This window comes from Rousettus aegyptiacus, unplaced genomic scaffold, assembly GCF_014176215.1.
Source record: "Rousettus aegyptiacus isolate mRouAeg1 unplaced genomic scaffold, mRouAeg1.p scaffold_m13_p_1, whole genome shotgun sequence".
In the NCBI taxonomy this organism is placed as follows: domain Eukaryota; kingdom Metazoa; phylum Chordata; class Mammalia; order Chiroptera; family Pteropodidae; genus Rousettus; species Rousettus aegyptiacus.
Genome location: NW_023416284.1, coordinates 176,810,457 through 176,830,081, shown reverse-complemented (window position 1 = coordinate 176,830,081; position 19,625 = coordinate 176,810,457). Strand labels below are relative to the sequence as shown.

Here is a 19,625-nt window from a genome sequence, read left to right as displayed (position 1 = left end):
AAGAAGAGGTGATTTTGAGGAACTCCCCTACCTTTCTTCTTTTCAATAGTGAGATCCTTACGAGAAGCTTTTCGTTTGCTTGCTTGTGATATTCGTTAGTGGTTTGGTATGAGGGCGGTGAGTTGGAAAGAGTAACTCTAATAGTTTACTAGTGCGTATTTAACACTTAGATGGAATTTAATGCTGTCAGCAGACATTAATTTTAACTCACTCTTTTTGAAGAGTGTTAGAAGCAATCAAGATGTGGCAAATGCTCATTTAGATTCTTCTCACATTATCACATTATTAAATGTAGATCTGTAAAAGATTTACCTACTAATTTGTGTGATTTTTTTTTATTGTAATTCGGTGAAAGAGATTACTTGGGAGGGGCGTGATATTAAAGATAATGGAAGTAGAAGATATAGTTTTGGAGGATTGCTATGGACTGACTGAACTATGTCCCCAAAATTTCGCATGTTGAAGACCTAACTCCTAGGACCTCAGAATGTGACTGTATTTGGAGATAGGGCCTTTAAAGAGTAATTAAGTTAAAACAGGGATGTTGGAATGGGCCCTAAACCAAACCTGCAATACCTTGATCTTAGATTTTGGCTTCTAGAACTGCAAGAAAATAAATTTCTGTTGTTTAAGCTGCCTAGTCAGTGGTATTTTATTATGGCAACCCTAGCAAACTAATACAACCATCCATGTAAAATAACCTACACAGAGGGACATAACTACAAATGTGACTTTTATATGGTATCTGCAGGTGGAGGGAACAGTGAGATATAGAAATAAAGTGAGATTTGGGGTGGGCGGTGGGATTAAACAAACCTATTCCTCAGAACTGAGTTTGGCATGGACTAGAAGTATGACGCTGATTGAATAAGTTATTTGACCTTTCTGAGTGTCAGATTTGTCCTTCATAAAACAGGCTCGTTGTGAGGATCATTGTGAGCACATGTGAAAGCACCTGTCATAGAGCCTGGTATTAATATTAGGGTAGTCCTCCGTATATGGCATACATATTATACACTATGTCTAGTATGTAGTTCAGTGTAGTCCTTAGTATTACTACAGTCCATCGTCTGTAGTATCATCCTCCTGCCTCTTCCTTGGCTGTGAAAGTGTTGAGAGGAGCTGATAAAGTTAGGTGTCTGAGGGCTTTGGGACAGAAGAATGCCACAAGCCATCTCTGTCTGGGTCTTAGTTTCGTGACTGCAAAGAAATGAGGGAATTGCATTGCGCCGTTGGACGCTAACACAAGGTCATTTTAAAATCTAAACTGTTATATTTTTAAAGAATTAAACAAAATGAGTGTGGGTGAAAAAATGAGGAAAGAGATTCTGGATAAAAGGCACGGTGTAGGCTAAAGTGTTATGAAATGATGAGAAAATGGGCACCGATGAGGTTAATTTGGCTGCCATGGAGAATTAGGGTGTCGGAAAGGAGGAAGAAGTCGGGGATGGTTTCACTGGCTGAAAAGGGAACCGAGAGATAGAGAACCATTGCTGACTTTTTAAAACCAGCGAGATGTGATTTTTGTGAAAGATTATTCTGATAAGTCTCTGCAGGTTGGATGGGTGCAGAAAGAGGCAGAAGGCAGAAATGTAGGGAGACACGTAGAGATAGGTGGGCCTGGTGATTGTCGTGGAGATGGGAAAATGCCAGGTGCAGGAAGGCACGGTAGAAAGTCCTAAGGGTGTGGGCATCTAGGTGAAGGGTAAGGGAGCCCAAATAACTGTCAGGCAAGTGTGGTGAACCAGGCCATTTAGATACAGCTGGCTTTTTCGCCCAAGAAAGACACCCGACTGGGTAAGCATAGAGATGGAGAGGGTTGCGTGGACAGCCAGGAGGCATGAGCCTTCTCGCTCGTCTTCTTATGATTTGAAACAGACTATTTTAGACATAAATGGACTGTCTCTGTGCAGAAATGCAGATGAGTATTTTTTCTTTTCTGAATTGGAGGCACAGTGAGGCATTTCCCAGATTATTGGGCTTTCCTGAGTGAGGCGCTAGGAGGTCAGAGGGAAACTGTCAGTAGGTTATTGTCGATGGATTTGGTCATCTTGGCCTCTTTTCTTTCAAGATTTTTGGCTTCTAATCCACAGTTTTACTCTACGAGATTAGGAATCTTCTAAGATAAGCAAACTTTTATTCAAGCTATCTAAATAGTGACTCATTCTTTCATTCATTTCTTAAATGTTTGCTAATATCCTAGGTAATGGTCCCCAAACTTTTTGGCACCAAAGACGGGTACTCCTATGAGAATCTAATGCCTGATGATTTGGGGTGGAGCTGAGGCAGCGAGGCTGGGGAGTGGCTGCAAATACAGATGAAGCCTAGCTCACCTTCTGCTCACCCAGTTCCTGACAGGCCACAGACTGGTACCGGTCCATGACCCAAGGGTAGGGTACCTCTGTCCTACGTCATGGTCATGGGCTGAGTTGAGAATGCAAAGATGAATGACATACTTCTCTCCCACTGCCCTCTCCCCTTCCTCCAAAAATTCTGGTATAAGTACATAAACATGTCCTTAAGACAATGTGATATGCTATCATACAGCTGCATTCAAAATCTTACGAGGGCTTAGACTTTCTAAAGCTGTTGGCAGCTGATGAACAATGCCTCTCCAAAGAAGGTAACTCTGTATTTTGAAGGTGATCTATATGTTTGGATGTTTCAGAGTCAATAAACAGAAAAACAAAAGAACTTAGGAATAGATGGGAAACAATTATTCAGCATCTACTAAGTGCCCGACACTAGCTAGGTAAACTCATGGAAATTATGTCATTTAATCCTGATAAACACCCTGAGTCCTAAGTCATATTATAGATGAAAAGGCTGAGACTTGAGACAACAGCGACTAGTTGGAGGCAGAAGCAGAATGTCAATATGTGTCCACAGTCCTTCCACCGCATTGTGTGGTTACAACTAAATGAGACAAATAAAGCATGGGTGAAAGAGGAAGCGGGGGAAATTGGTTGTGCCGCCTCCATGAAAATGAGTGTATGTATGACTCAGAGATTTCTGACAGCAGGACTAGTGGTTTGTGTACTCAAGATCTGTAAACATTTAGTTTCTGGATTCAGGAGATTCTAATTCAACAACACAGCTTGATGTCAGCCAAAAACTGGGGTAAGCATTTCTTTGGGTTGATATATAAACATACCTATGAAAGCAATGAGGCCTCTCTGGAAGATATCCATAGAAAGCCAACTATCGTCAGATCTCATTTATTTGAAAATTATCTGTGCTATAAATCCACATATTTAGCACATAGCACAGAAGCGACCAAGGCATAAAATTCTGTGAACACTTAAACGGATGTCATAAACAACAAATAATAAATATTATATGCTATATCTTTTATTCCAAAATGCCTTCAAGTCCTCAGTCTATTCATTATTGCATATCTGGTTTCCAAATCTTTTGGAAGGAAAAAGAAACTCTTCATTAGAATTACTGAAAACTGTTAGAGGTGATATCTGACAAGAAGATTTAGGCAAAAAAAAAAAAAAAGAAAGAAAGAAAAAAGTAGCTATAGGAACTCAAAGACATCAGCATCAATTCAGATTATGGTCCAAGACCCTTGGTGGGTCCCGGGTCTTATCCTCATAATATGCCCATGCAAGAAAATGGATGTTTTCAATATTATCAATATAAGATTAAAATAATTTCAGGCTAGTTTTCTAAGAATGTAGGCAGTCTACAGTATATTTATAATTCAGTCAGTTGTCCAAAATAACTGACATGAAAGAAAAGTCATTGCTTAAAAGGATAAGAACTCGGTCATCTGAAAAACCTATCATTTATACAAAGCGGTATACATTTGGGGGACTGTAGACCATTTGGTGCCTTATCGTTTAACTACGAACTCCAATATCCAGCCGTAGCTGTCATTGGAATAGGGGCAGGTGGCCCAGGGATCATATCCTCCCACTGGCCTGAGGAAGAGAGAGGAGAAACTCTGCCACTCAGAGATCCACCCCTCTGCCTTCTTCCCACTGCAGTTGTAGCCCGAGGTGGTAGAAGTGAGAAAAGCTCCCCAGTTGGTCCTTATTCCTTTCCTGGTCTTAGGTCAATGAGCTTGGGAAGTAGGGATACCGGCCTTTGCCCACAGCCTTCTTGGACTGGTCTCACCGTAGTATACTGTCCCCCCCAACACACCCACCCAGCCACACTCCTTTGTTCCAGGTCCTAATCGCAAATGTCACAGCACTAACTAAAAATAATTTTTAAGTGCATGCTACATGATCACACTGACAGCCTTTTGTTTTATTTCCTTATTCTTGCCCTATTCCAATTGTGCTCAAAGTGCCAAAGTGTCTGACAAAAATTAAAAAAAAAAAAAAAACAATAGTCTGACACACAGGAAGCAAAGAAATAAAAGGAAGAGGCTTGGATAATTTGCAAAATAGATAATGAATCTTTACATGCTTGAGTCAAATGCGCTGCTTCTTCATAGACATTTTACATAATTTAAAATATTAAGTCAATTGCTTTTTTCTCTCTCAGTGATGGATACGCTGGCCCAAAATTTCACAAAGCTGTTAAATACCTTTTCAGAAGTTGCAAATGCACACTTAAGACATAGACTTGTATGTGGGCTTATTGTGACCTTACATTTTCCAAGGAACCAGAAGATTCATGCAGCTTCTTATATTCCCTTTATTTAAAAGAGAACGCCAGTCAAGAGAAATCACCATAGTGAAGTCATAGCATAGATCTCAGTAAGACATTTGCAGATGCTCCTTGAAATGCTGCTCAGAGTTTTACCTTCTGTTGTTCCCTGGTCACCCTTAGCAATCTGAAGAAGCCTATGGACCCTTTTCCAGAATAATGTTTTAAAATGTATAAAACAAAATAGAAGGGATTACAAAGAAATCAAATATATAAACATACGATAATCAGAAAATTTGTGATATGCTAGTGTATGTGCTTCTTAATGCATTAAATAACAATGTAGCAGCACGTCTAGTGACATTTGAATGGTGACGATGAGTGTAAATGACATTTGGAGAGAGTGGCAATCACCATAATGGGAGATGAGAACACCCAGGATTTTTATGGGGAACAAATTACCGATATGCTAACACTTCTGTGTTTTTTTGTCAATGCTTTCAATTGAAGGAAATGTTAAATTTTAGTTAGAGATCGGTGAAGATACATTTTCTCCATTAGAGGGTACAGACTCCCCCATCTCTGTCCATAGCCCCCTTGCTGGGTCCTTGAGCCTGACGTTAGGACTCCTGGAATAAGAAAATCATTTTCATAGGATTATGAGCATCAGCGAAATAAAAACCAAGTTTCTTCAAGTAAATATTTATGTAAATTTCAAATATATTTATGAACATTTATATTTTTAATTTTCAAATGTTTTCATTTGAGATGGAATGTCATTCATTCATTTATTTATATTCTTATTCATTACCTGCCTTGTTTTTGAAGGGACTTGAGGCAACTTGCATTCATATACACTACAAAAAATAATAAAATTATAAGTAAATGGATGAGGAAACAAGGAACAAAAATTAATATGAAAAGTAAGAGGTGTTTAGGAGTGAAGTTCATATACGAAGAGTATGTGGGAAGGTTCTAGACCTTTACTAGAACATGGCGACAAATCTGGTTCAAAGTTTATGATTCAGTGCAAAGGTAAGAAACAATCAGTTGTAGACTCATGAGCGCATTTTCCGTAAAACAAAAATGAAATGCCCAGATCTCTCTCTACTGAAACGAGAGAGAATTTTCTTCCATAGGCCTTGCCTCTTAAGACTGCCTTCATCAGCTCATGCTGCTATAGAAAAATACCATTGACCAGATGGCTGAAGCAACTGACATTTATTTTTTGCGGTTTTGGGAAGTCCCACATCATGGCACCAGCGTAGTCAGGTTCTGGTGAGGGCTCTCTTCCTGGCTTGCAGACAGGCATCTTCTGGCTGTGTCCTCACTGTGTCCTCAGAGGGACCTCTCTCTTGTCCCTTCTCTGAGGGCACTAAGCCCATTGTGAGGTTTCCGCTCCTATGACCTAGTTACCTCTGGAAGGCCCATCTCCAAATACCATCATGCGGGGGGCAGGGTTTCCATATATAAATTTTGGGGGGCAGGGTGGGCAACACACTGCAATCCAGAGCAATGATACGCTATGTAACAAAATTAACAGTACTTTTAAAAACTTCATTTGTTTCCTGGGGCTTTCTCTTATAATTTCTCAATGTAAATGACACAGGTTTCTGTTGGCCTAGCTTAATACAGACATAGATTTAAAAATATCTAGTGTAAATCTTTTAACCTTTAGGAAGTATAAAGTATTATCATTTATTTTTATTTATTTTTTTAGTACCACCTCCTTGGAAGTGTAAGTTATTAATTTTTACATGTCATGGACCAATTTAAGACTCTGATGAAAGCTATTCATGCACTCACATTAAATTCTGTCTACGATTTCAGGAAATCAAGACTTTCTGAAGTCTCAGTACTCTGAGTAGTAAATACTTGTGGGATATAGGGTAATCGATACTCCTTTAAACATATTATATAAATATTGTTTATTGTAACTGAGCATTTGATATGAACTGAGACTTGCACTTAAAGGTCATGGCAAGCGTGGGAATACAGTTATTCTACGCTGCAGATTAAACAAATGCTTTAAAAGCTTGGAGAACAGGAAGCCTGAAGGAACATTTAATAAAGTACAACGCTAATATTTCAAAGTTGGAGGGGTGCCTGGATCATACAGCTGCGACACCTGTGCCCGAGATTCTCATGCCTCTTGGAGGATGTCATAAATCTCTGTCTACCGCCATCGCATGGCCCTGGGAGACCATGGCCCAAATGTGGACACATCACCCACCCACCCCAGCCCCATCATTTGTCATAGCCCGGCTGAGGCCAAGCTGTAATGTGAGGAATCAGGTATAAGAGAGTAGATCCAGATTTTGTGGGACTCAACGCTTATACAACTTGGAGGGTCTTTTTAAGAAAAAGTTATGCAAAATAACAAAGAGTGTTGTAAGAAACTTAATATTTAAGAGACATGGGAGAAGTGACAACACGTTTCAAATTTTAAAAAGCTGACAAAATACCAGAAACAGCGTATTAGTCGGAAAAATAAGATAATTTTAAAATTAACTGCTTGACATAGCTCTAAAATATTATTCCCTTACATTTTTAGCTGCATGATATTTGGTTACCTTTTTATATGACAGTGATTTTGTAAAGTCATTTTCTTTAGAGAACATAGAAAGATGATCTAGTCTGTCCTCTAACATAAGTTGATTAAAATTGTTTTTAATTTTTATTGATTGCTTAGAAAAACTTCTTTTGGCTTCCCAGTTTACTACTGGCAACAAAAATTTTTAGGGTTTCTCTCTCATATTTCTTTTATCTATGAGCTTGAAAATTTGGAAGGATTGTCCCCAAACTTACTTCTTGTTCTGTACACTAGAAACTTTGTTTCCTTCTGCTTCCTGTAGACACAGGGAGACACAAAACCTGTACATATTGTAATGTGACCTCTGGCCCTGAGCTGTCATATCACCCTGCCAGGTGAATTGTCCATGGGCACAGAATGTTACTGGAACTTCTCACAATGCTTGAACACCTAGCAATAACTTAACTATACAAAGAAGAGACTGCAAACAACATAAATATACCCCATTAACTACAAAACAAGTATATCCATCTGTAGATATGCGTGCTCTCAGAATTCATGCCAAACTTGGTGCATTGTTCTCTCCCAGCCTACTTCCAGGGCTGTCTCCATCAGGGGCAGCTATTCCTACAGCGCCTCGATAGCGCCCCCTAGTAAGCTTCCTGGGAGTACAGGCTTGGGAGAGCAAAGCCAAAATAGGAGGAGGAAAATTTCTCTTACCATGCCGCAGAGTCCAAATTTTTCCAAGTTTGTTAACCCTGGAAATGTATACTCCCTTCTGGAAAGATCCATTTCCCAGTCACTAGCTGTGGTCTTAAAACAGGCCCGGATAAGACACAGAACTCAGAACACACTGGCCTAAAATCAGCATGAGAAAAGACCACTTGGACCAGTTTGGGATCTATTTATTTCCATTCACAGGTGAATGAGTATTTAATCCCATAGACACATAGACCACACTCTGTGACCACAATATAACGTGAACCTGGAAAATTTAAACTCAGCACGTGGAATATTTTTACTGATTAAGATAACTTTCTGGTAAATGCCCCACGATCATTGGTTGCAAAATATATGCTTTGGTAAGTGGCTGAGTTAGCTTGTTTTACAGATTTACTGATTACTAGTCAGTTAAATGTGCTGTTAAACCTAACAAAGATGCTTGCTTTGGGTTTAGAATAGTTGGTTTGTATCCGTTCTTTACAGGGGGCTGGTATCTGTCGGCTTCTCCATCAAAGCCACTTGTAGCAACAATAAAAGCTATTGTTTTCGAATACAAGAATTCTAATTTTATTACCTATGGAAAGGAAGTGTCTTTCAATTTCATCCAAGAGAATAGTAATATGCTAAGTAAGGCATATGAAATTCTGCCTCTTCGAAGCCCAGGGGAAGTACAGTGTTTATGTGTTCGACTAATACATATGTTAGTTTATATATAGGGGTATCTACTTTGTCAAAGAAAAAAATTCCACTTCTCTCAATACCTATGTTCGAATTAATTGAAAATAAATATTTTCAGAGACTCAGTCAGGAATCGGATGAAACGAGAATAGTCTTTACATTTAACCTAAAATTTTTCTCTGCTTTGACTTTACTGGCAAAGAGTCAAACCTACATTTTATTTTTAACGGAGACAGAAGGGAGCTGTCCCTCCTTCTGGGAGAGAACACACAACACCTTCGTGCGTGGGGGCTTAGAAAATGAGCTTCCGGTGGGGGACCGGAAGCGGTAATGTCTGTATTAGCTTCAATGGGTTGATAACAAATTCTAAAACTGTGTTTTTCTTTTAAAAGCAATAATCAATTGATAAGTTTTCCAGATTATTCGGGGATAGCATGACTGAATTTTATAAAAATAGAATGTTATAGATTGACAATTTGCAAAATAATTATTTTTCTACAAATTTCAGAACCTTTCCTTAGATTGAACTTATGCCCTGAGTCCAAGCTGACGCCAGTAAGTGTGCAGTTGCCCACCTGAGCCAGGCTCTCCGGAAGCCCTTCCCTAGTCTCTTCTCCCACCTGCATAGAACCCAGCCTGTTTTGGGGCACAAAGTAGATATCCAGTTTCATAATGCACTTGTGGGAGGACTGATTTTTAAAGGTTTTAGGAGGCTAACCATTGAAAACAACATTTTAAGTCACGAATGATTCACAACCTTCTTTTAAAAGTAAGAGCAGTATTTCCTAAGAGCTTCTGAGACGAGCATGGTGACAAGTAGAAACACTGGCGTCCTTTCTTCCTTTGACTGCACATGTGTGCTTTCACACGTGTGTATGTGTGTGTGTGTGTGTGTGTGTGTGTGAGCTGCTGATGCTGGTAAACTTAATGGAAATTACTCATTCTCTATTGAAAGGAGAAGAGATCCTTAACAGTGGGTTTCTTTGGTTTTTTTTTTTTTTTTTTTTCAGTTGAATTAGTTGGGCACAGTTTGTTTCTTATATGAACAGAAAATATGCTTTTGATTTGAGATTAGGTAACTGACTATAAAAACTCATGAAATGTTTGGGAAGTTAATATTAAGCCACTGGCTTAAATTGAGTCTAAGTTACTCTTAGGAAGTTCTCTGCAACCAATTCTACAAACAGATATGGGGGACGACTTGAGAAATCATTAAATCAAAGTGGTGCATATATCAAATATCTTTATATTGTATTTTAAATATCTTTAAATTTTTTTTTCTGAGAGAATTTTTTTTTATAGTTCTCTAAAATTGAGCGAGATGATCCTAAATCCTATATTTTCCTATTAGCAGTGAATTTTGAATTACACAATCTTTGCAATCTGCCATTTATGTAGCTCATTCTCTAAAAGAACATAAATGTTAAACAATGAATGAAATATTAGAGGTTGCCCCAGTCATTGAGCTTCAAAAGTATTACTGGTCTTGTACTCAAAGGCATTTCTGTGTTTTATGTGCTGGTCTTTAAACCCTGAAAATGTACATATGAACTTTCACATTATTCTGCACCCTAGGGCCTCCTGCTCAACAACTGAGATAAGAAAAGAATGCTCTTCAGAGCATTACGGCTCATTAGAGTGCTGTCCAAAATCTCACACATGCCTGATAAAGTTAGTGGAATGTCAGGGCCTCTGCTGTGATTAAAGGATCTGAATGTGACTTGTTAAGCAGCTCAAATATTAGCTCTAATCCCCATGCGTGCAGAGCTCTAAGATTAGGCCTTGTAGACACAAAGCTGCAGGTATCGAATACCCTGTTACACTACAAATTTTCCAAATGAGTGGAAGAAAACCGAGCAGGAAACACACAAATTAAGACTGGATATCTTTGGATTTCAGAGTTATGGGTGATGATTTTTTTTCTTTTGTTAATTATTTCTTTTGCAATTTACCTGTATGACAATGGAAATATGGATTTTTTTAATGTCAAAAATGACTTGATTTTCTAAAAAGTAGAATAGATGCTGTAGTTATTGACGGAGCCACCTCGGAGTAAGAACATGAGGAATGAAGGTCCTGAATGTACCCCATCCCTTCCATCATTGCTCAATAATAGGCACCATTGTTGGATATGAATATCAACCTTGGGTTTAAAGATATGCCCATGATAGGAGTGGGAAACCAGGAGGCTGCGCTGTGCAAGAAAGAGCATGCAACTAGAAATATAGTGACTTTATACCAATGAGAAAGAGAAGGGGAAAACTTCATTGTGTGATATACACTTAATATCAGCATCCAGTTCATCCCTTTCTCCCACCGCTGGGAGGTTAGGGGGAGGCGAGCTATCAGCCTCTTTCTCTTTAATGTGCTTTGCTTTCCCAAACCACTGACATTAATATTCAGGTAAATAGCATTTTATGTGGAATACACATTTTGGTCAAAGAAAGATAGAAAAAGAGAGTTTTCCCAGGTGTAGGTAGTTGACACAAATGGATGTTCATTTGTGGTTGTTTCTAGGGTATGAAGTGGAGATTTAGGGGGTGCTAATGAGGTTAAAAGTGATATTGGCCTCTGGGAGAAGCAGAGCAGGGAGTGACAAAACCAAGAAGTGAATTTTGTTCTTGATAGTCTCCTGTCTTTACGTCCTCTTCTGTGGCAGCCGCCCTCCCCCACGTCCCTCTGCCTGGCCTCATGCAGCCCTCTGGCTGGACAAACTCCCTGCAATAACATACCATCGACACTGCTTACACCAGATGCCTTCTTTTTTTCCTTTTCCTTTTCTTCCCTTTGCTTTCTCCCTGGGTTTCCTTTCATCTTTATTATATATATGTAGAGTTTGCATCATATCAAGAATCGAAACACTGAAAAGTTTGAAAGGCATGAATTCTGCCTCCTTCATATAGCTAATAATTTGAAACGTGGTATTTTGAACTGTGTCAGGATGAGCATCTGCTAACACAATCTGCAACACTAGATGATACCCAACCAACTAACTGCCAATGTGTATGTGTGACTCAAAGCAAGGTCACCTCCTGCCTGCTAGATGCTTCAGAAAGTTTAGGGATACAGAGGCAAGGCCAGATGACTTGCACGTGGTCCAAGATCCCTGGGGAAGAAACACTAAACTTTTCTGTAGTGTAGACATTACAGACTTGACTATGGATTGGAGTCCCCCAAATGGAGCTGGACAAGAGGGAGAGCCCTGGGAAAAGCTAAGATGAGCGAAGAGGTCTGGCAGGGTGGGAGGTGGTATGGCTGTGGGTACAGAGGTTGCTGATACAGACCTTCCTACCCAGTTCCTCTTCAAGAGTGTCTGTGGGTTCTGGAGGGAAAGCTATGGTCATACAGAAGCAGGTGTCCCTGTGCAGGGACCTCATTAAGGTACTGGTCAGAAACAGGTATGTATGGGGGTGTCTAGAGGAAGTTGGGGGCAGCACAGGCAGCTGCCTATGAGCAGTGAGTGGGTGGCAGTTGTCCATAGAGCAGAGGATGCCAGCTGTAGTAGCAGATTTCATGGCAGCTGTCTTCAACTGTAAAATGGGGGGAAAAAGAGGACCAACTTCATAGGGTTGTGAAAACTAAATGATAAATGTGTGTATGACATTTAGCCCATGCTAGCACAAATTAAGTCATAATCAGAGGCTAATTAGTCAGAGGCTAATAAATGTATTTATTGTTATTTTCCTCCCTGTTATTTTTGTGAGATCTCTTCTCTCTACTCCTACTTATTTTCAAGAAGTTAGATAGTTTGATTTGATGTGATTCAATGAAATGGATTTGGGCCATGTTTTTGATTTTAAGCAGAAAAGTTGCTTTTCAAGATGTATAAGAAAAGAGTTAGATTAAACATTAAGTAGACTGAATTTGAGCAAAGTTTTAAAAATAATTGTGACATCTCAAAGTTGGATTTTTACTGAATAAAAAAATTGGACACTAGTGTCATATTTTGCTCTAGGAAGATTGTAAGAATAATAACACTTGGTAGAGGTTAATATAATATTGAAAGTAGTAATTTTAACCGTTTTGAACTCATTTTCAAAGACATAATTGGAATAATTTTCAATAGACATCAGTCTTTATTTCTTAGCAAATTACAGTGATTAAATTAACTGCAGGAAGCATCTCTTATTTGAAGATAATAGGAGTCTGTTGAGGATTGATAGGGAAAAATGAATGATACATGCTCTGTTCAAGACTTCACTGCTGAAACATTTTTCATCACTCTTTCTGTCTGCTATAATTTATATAGTCAAGGCATAATCATCAAATGCAGCTTCCTTTGCTGTATTTGGGATAAAAAAACTAATTCAAATGAAGAATGAGAATAATGCTTTTCCTAAAATTAAAGTATAGATTTTTATTTTAAGGAGGTGCATAATATGCCAATTCAAAAGAAGATGATGTTACACTTATAAAACTCTGTGAAAGTTGAAAAAAAGTTTTGTTCCTTATTTGGGTATTTTCAGGATTATGTCTCTACTTCTTTATGAAATTGAACGGTGGACAAGGACAATAATGTTACACTATTTCAGACATTTGAAATTACTCTCTTTTTAAAATGAGATTTTCAAATTGCTAAGTGTTAGGGAAATTGTGCGTGGATGAAAAGAGTAAATGGATCTTGATCTGTCATCTCAGCTTGGGGCTTTTTGGACGTGGTAAAATGGTTTTTATCAGAGGAAAATAGCATCCTATTTCTTCAAGATCTTTCTAAACTCAAAATGATTTAGATAGTACATCTGAGTCTAAATACTAGAGAAGCATCTGCAGCCACCTTTAGTTGGACATGGAGATATAACTTTTTAAATTTTAGTATAACTATAAAATTGTCTGTTTTTTACTCCATCAGTACCCTTGATTTATGGAATGGGCAAAGCTGTTTCTGCTCTTTCTGGATGGAATGGGTACCTAGAGGTTCATGCTATTGGTTATAAATCAATTACATATACTGATAATTAAACTTTTCTTGACTTGACTCTAAATTAAACAATACTGGGACTGTAAGTTCAAGGTAAAAAGAAAAAAAAATTTAAGTAGCTAATTTAATACTCAGAAATTTTCATACAAATACTGATTACTGCATCATGAAATAATGCTGTTCTCATTGCTTTGAGAAGTAGAAGGAAGTGACCTAAAGTTTTGTATGGAGAGAAAGGAAGAGCTGGTGTATTGCTAGGTATCCAAATGCAAAGGCATAAATATGAACAAAGCAATGATTTGGCACTCACTACAGCTCACATTCACTTACTTTTACATTATTCCTGGTTTTACTGTTATAATTTCAAATTGTTATAGTCGGAAAATGTTTAGATATCACATTACCTTGTAATTTAACTAGAACTTTAAGGAACATATTTTGGACAATTTGGAGTGCAGGTTGTAGAAGAGAAAAATGTCTAGATTTATTTGACATGAAAATAGAGGGCTTCTTACTCTAGTGTGATATTTACAGTATTTCTATATTTAAACTTTGGCCACAGAAGTAGTCTTACTGGTTATGTAAACTTGGATAAATTTCCATTGAAAAAGAAAAGATAATTGAACACATCTACCTCATAGAGTTGTGCAAATTGAATAGATTAATCCTTGTCAACGCATTTTGTAAAGTGCAAACTGTGACACTAAATTTACTCTATAGGAGGCGAATCGGTCAGTGTCATTAGCCGATTGAAATAAAACATCGACCTACCTTATTTTGTACTTCTTCAAATATGTAAAAAGAAGGAAAGCATTCCAACTTCACATTGTGTGCTTCTGCCAAAAATGTCTAACCTAGTCTAATTGTGAGGGAACAATTTGACAAATCCAATTTGAGGAACTTTATGCAAAGCAACTGGCCAGGATTCTACAAAAATGTCAATCATCAAACACAAAAGGAACTGTCAATATATGCAATGACCCTTAATTGGATCCTGAATTTAAAACAAATTATAAATCCCCAGACTTAAATGAACATTATTGAGGTAACTGGGATAAATTGAGCTGGATATTAGATAAATATATCATTTAAAATTTTCCAAGTGTGATCATTATTGTGTAATTATAGTAAGATATTTCTTTTTAGAAGGTACATACTAAAGTATTTATGAGTGAAACATCTTTATGTCTACAAGTAACTCTAAAGTGGTTTGGCCTTATCTATTATCTGTCTGTCTGTCTGTCTATCTGTCTGACTGTCTATCTATCTATCATCTATCATTTATCTCTTTCAGAGAATAAAAGCAGAGAAAGCAATTCTTTATTTATTCTATCAGGCCAAGATTACCCTAAACCAAAACCAGACAAAGACATTACATAAAAGAAAACTAAGACCAATATCTCTTATGAATATAAATGCAAAATCCTTAACAGATATTACCAAATCAAATCCAAAAATGTATAAAAAGAAGTATGCACTATGACCAAGTGAGATTTATCTCAGGTATGCAAGGCCGATTCAACATTTGATAATCAATTAATGTAATCTATTACATCAACAGACTACAAAATAAAATCATATGATCACATTAAAAGATAAGAAAAAACTTTTGACAGAAATTCAATACCCATTCATGATAAAAACTCAAAAAAACTAGGAAGAGAGAGAAAGTTTCTCAAAAGACAACCTACAAAAAACCTACAGCTAACATCATATTTGATAAAAAAAAAAAAAAACTTGAAGCTTTTCTTCTAAGATAGAGTACAAGGCAAAGAGATGTTTCTCACTATACCTTTTTAACATCATGCTAGAAGTTCTAGTTAATTCAATAAGGCAAGTAAAGGAAATAAAAAGTACAGATTGGGAAGAAAACCATAAAACTCTCTTTGTCTGCAGATGATATGATTATCTATGAAGAAAATCTGAAAGATCAATAAAACACTCCTGAAACTAAACTATTATAACATATTCTCAGGATACAAGGTAAATATACAAAAGTCAATTGCCTTCCTCTGTATTAACAATAAACAAGTGGACTTTGAAATACGAAACACAATATATTTATACTAGTGACCCTCAAAATGAAATTCTTAGGTATAAATCTAACAAAATATATACAAGGTCTATATGAGAAAAACTACACAACTCTGATGAATAAAATCAAAGAACTAAATAATGAAGAGATATTTCATGTTCATGGATAGGAAACCTCAGCATCGTCAAGATGTCAGTTCTTCACAACTGGACCTGTAGATTCAATACAATCCCAATTAAAATCCCAGCAATTAATTATATGATAATGATGAATTGATTATAAAGTTTATATGAAGAGACTAAAGACCCTGAAGAGCCAACATGATATTGAAGGAGAATAACAAAGCTGGAAGACCGATGCCACCCAATTTCAAGACTTACAGCAGAGCTCCAGTAATCAAGACAGTGTGCTGTTGGCAAATGAACAGACACATAGTTAAATAAAACAGAATCAAGAGCCTAGAAATAGAACCCTGTAAATATAGTCGATTAATCTTCTACAAAAAAGCAAAGGCAATACAATGGGGCAAAGATAGTCTCTTCAACAAATGTTGCTGGAACAACTGAACACCCATATGCAAAAAAACAAACAAACAACAACAACAACAAAAAACCCCACACATCTAGACAGACTTCACACTGTTCACAAAAATGAATGAGAGACCTAAATGTAAAACACAAAACTAAAGCACCTAGCAGATAACAGAGGAGAAAACCTAGATGACCTGTGTATTGTGATCCTTTTTTAAGTACAACACCAAAGACATGATCTGTGAAAGAATAATGGGTAAAAATAAAACTAAAATTAAGAACTGCTCTGTGAAAGACAATATAATGACAATGAGAAGACAAACCATGGACTGGGAGAAAATATTTGCAAAAGACACATCTGATAAAGGACTGTTATCCAAAATATACAAAGAATGCTTAGAACTCAACAATAAGAAACCAAACGACCCAATTAAAAATGGGCCAAATAACACACATCGCTGAAGAAGATATATAGATGGCAAATAGCACACAAAAGGATGCTCCATATTGTATGTCATCAGGGAAACACACATTGCAACAAAACTATAATACTATGAAACATCTATTAGAATGGCCAACGTTTGGAACACTGACAATTCAAAATACCGGTGAGAATGTGGAACAAAAGGAACTCTCGTTCAACACTGGTGGAAAGTAAAGTGGTACAGCTACTCTAGCGGTTTCTTAAAAAACTGAACATACTCTTACCTTATGGTCCAGCAATCGTGCTTAGTATTTATGCAAAGGAGTTGAAAACTTATGTTTACATACAGATCTGCACTTGGAGGCTTACAGTAGCTGTATTCATAATTGCCAAAACTTGGAAGAAACCAAGATGTCCTTCAGTAGTTGAATAGATAATCTGTTGTACATCCAGACAATAGAATATTATTTAGTGCTAAAACAAAATTAGTTATTAAGCTATGATAAAAACAAAAAAAAACCTATATGATATTCTGGAAAAGACAAAACTATAGAGACACTAAAAAGATTAGTGATTACCAGGGGCAGGGGTGAGGATAGGGAGAGATGAATAGAGGGAGCCCTGAGGATTTTTAGGGTGGTGAAAATACTACATATGGCATTACAATGATGGCTATATGTCATCATGCATTTGTCTATACACGTATAATGTACAACACCAAAAGTGAACCCAAAAGTAAACTATGGTCTTTGGGTAATTATTATGTGTCTGTGTAGCTTCATCTTTGGTAAACATACCATTCTGGTGAGTAATGTTTATAACAAGGGAGGCTATGCATGTGTGGGAGAAGGGGGTACATGGGACATATCTCTAACTTCCTCTCAATTTTATTGTAATCCTAAAATTGGTTTTAAAAATAGTCTTTTTTTTTTTTTAATCTGTTTTTTAAACATATGGTTTAAGCAGTAAGTGGAGTTGTTATTGCTTATGGGAAACAATTTCCCATGGCAAAATTCCAAGAAAACAGATGGAAGTTCTAAATCCATGTGCATGTCTTTCGAGGTATAGGCACACCTCAGAGATGTTGCGTGTTCAGTCCCAGAGCACCATAAAGTGACTATCGCAATAAAGCGAGTCATGCAAATATTTTGGTTTCCTGGTGCATGTGAAAGTTATGCTTACACTATCCTGTAGTCTATTAAGTGTGCAAATAGCATTGTGTCTAAAAAACAATGTACATACTTTAATTGAAAAATACTTTATTGCTAAAAAATGCTAACCTTCATCTGAGCCTGTTAGAAAAATGGCGCCAATAGATTTCCTCAGTGCAGGGGTGCCACAGTCCTTTAATTCATAAACAAAAAAAACACAACATCCATTAAGCACGATAAAGTGAAACACAATAAAGCAAAGTATGTCTGTATTGAAAAGTAAAGTAAAATATATTTTGAGGCGTGTTCAAAGGGATTCTAACATTGTTTTCATGTTATCTTTTAGAAAACATTTCATTCCAGGAGATCTCAGTTTCATGATTTCCTGCTAGTTCACTACCCAGGTCTTCTTTCCTGTGTTAGAACTTTCTGTCTCGTTCTCCAGGAGAGACACTGGGTATTTATTACCCTGAGCAAGTTATTATTCTGTTGCCTCTATTTGGGGTTGACATGGTAGGATTCTGATTTTCTCCTGTGTAGTTGAGTCCAGGTAGAAATCTCATAATCCCCTTTCCTGTCTTTTTTTCTTGTATAGATCAGAAGCAACAGAACTGGAACAAAGAAGCTCATAGCTTTTTGGTATGTAATTGAAAAATTCTTCAAAATTAATTTGTTAATGATATGTATGACCCTAAGGGCTTGTACTCCACTTTGTTATCCTAATTTGTGAACCAAATTATAATACAATTTTGGTATATTGATCACTTGTTTAGGATTAATGCAGAGGGAAGCTAATAGTATTGATAAATAACCAGCTATTCTCCTTGAAAATAGATTCTTGGTGCTGATTACTTTTCAGTGGACGAGTTGTTTAGTAAAGCGATTAATTTATGCAATTATCTTTTTTAACCTCCTCAGTGGTTAGGAATGTACTATAACTATCAAAGTATCATAGAACTATAATTATGTGGGAAATCTATTTTACAAGCAACTATGTTTTTAGATGCCCAATAGTAAATTGAATGCTTTCAAAATGAGACATTTATTGATCTAAATTTAATCAAAATAAAACACTTATATTTAACATTATAGTATAAAAGTAAAATAATTTTAAGACATTTCTGCTTTTAAAATTCAAAACATGGTCTAGGCAAGACTGGAGTTCTCTATATGTGTGTAATTCTTCTAATTATTCTTTTGATTTTCTATTTATAAAATGATTTAAAAAGAATTATGTCTTTTCACTCCTGACTAGGACATACATTTCTCATTGGGTTTAACTCCCTTTAAAGGTGAAATACAATCCTAAAGTTGCTGAAGAATGCAGGGGAAGTGTTCTTTTCACAGCTGTCTGTGAAGGACACAACCTTTTACGACTCAATGGATATAACTGAAATTCTGGTAAAATTTCTAGAAATATTAGCGTATTAATTTAAGTGCTATTTTTGTCTATGAGTCAAACAATAATAATCATGATTTTTTCCCAGAACATACTTCCTTCTACTGTTAATTTTCTTGAAACAGTCATTTAAACATTATTATTGCTGACCTATTAGTCACCATCATTCTTTTTGGTGACCATCGACCTTCTGCAGTAATTAAAACCCATGGTCCTTGTTGTCCAACTCACTGACAAAAAAATTAGTTTTGGTGCATATTGTAGCTTTTCAGAAACAAACTCCTTTGTTTCCACATGTATGAACTAAAGGTACATGTTTATTGATGAGATAGATGTATGACTCAGTCAATAAGGCTTCCATGTTACTTACTATAGCAAAGAATACTTTTTTTTGCCATTACATTTGATGCTTCATTGAAGAATTTTGAGTAATATTTGTCACTGAAGATTTACAAAGCTGGTTACCCTAAGATGTTGACAAAAATGGGTGGATTTTACCATTTTCAAAAGTCGTCAAGTACTATTTCTAATAAAATATTCCGATCATCAGACTAGGTGTGTTATGAGAGAACCCTGCATTGGTTGAAAGACTGTATTAGATAAACTCTATGGTCTCTTGTAATATAAAA

At 36.7% G+C, this 19,625-nt stretch overlaps 1 protein-coding gene across 7 annotated transcripts in view; it reads left to right on the top strand.

The window, feature by feature from the left end:
- IPCEF1 (interaction protein for cytohesin exchange factors 1) overlaps nt 1–19,625 on the top strand; it is a 140,649-nt gene that overhangs the window by 29,137 nt on the left and 91,887 nt on the right. For all 7 annotated transcript variants that reach the window (XM_016156326.2, XM_016156322.2, XM_016156328.2 and 4 more), the window contains one exon: nt 18,193–18,236. Coding sequence is in view for 1 of the 7 variants with exons in the window: in XM_016156322.2 (XP_016011808.2) it covers nt 18,193–18,236 (44 nt within the window). In the remaining 6 variants the exon portion in view is untranslated. The remainder of the gene's footprint in view (nt 1–18,192; nt 18,237–19,625) is intronic.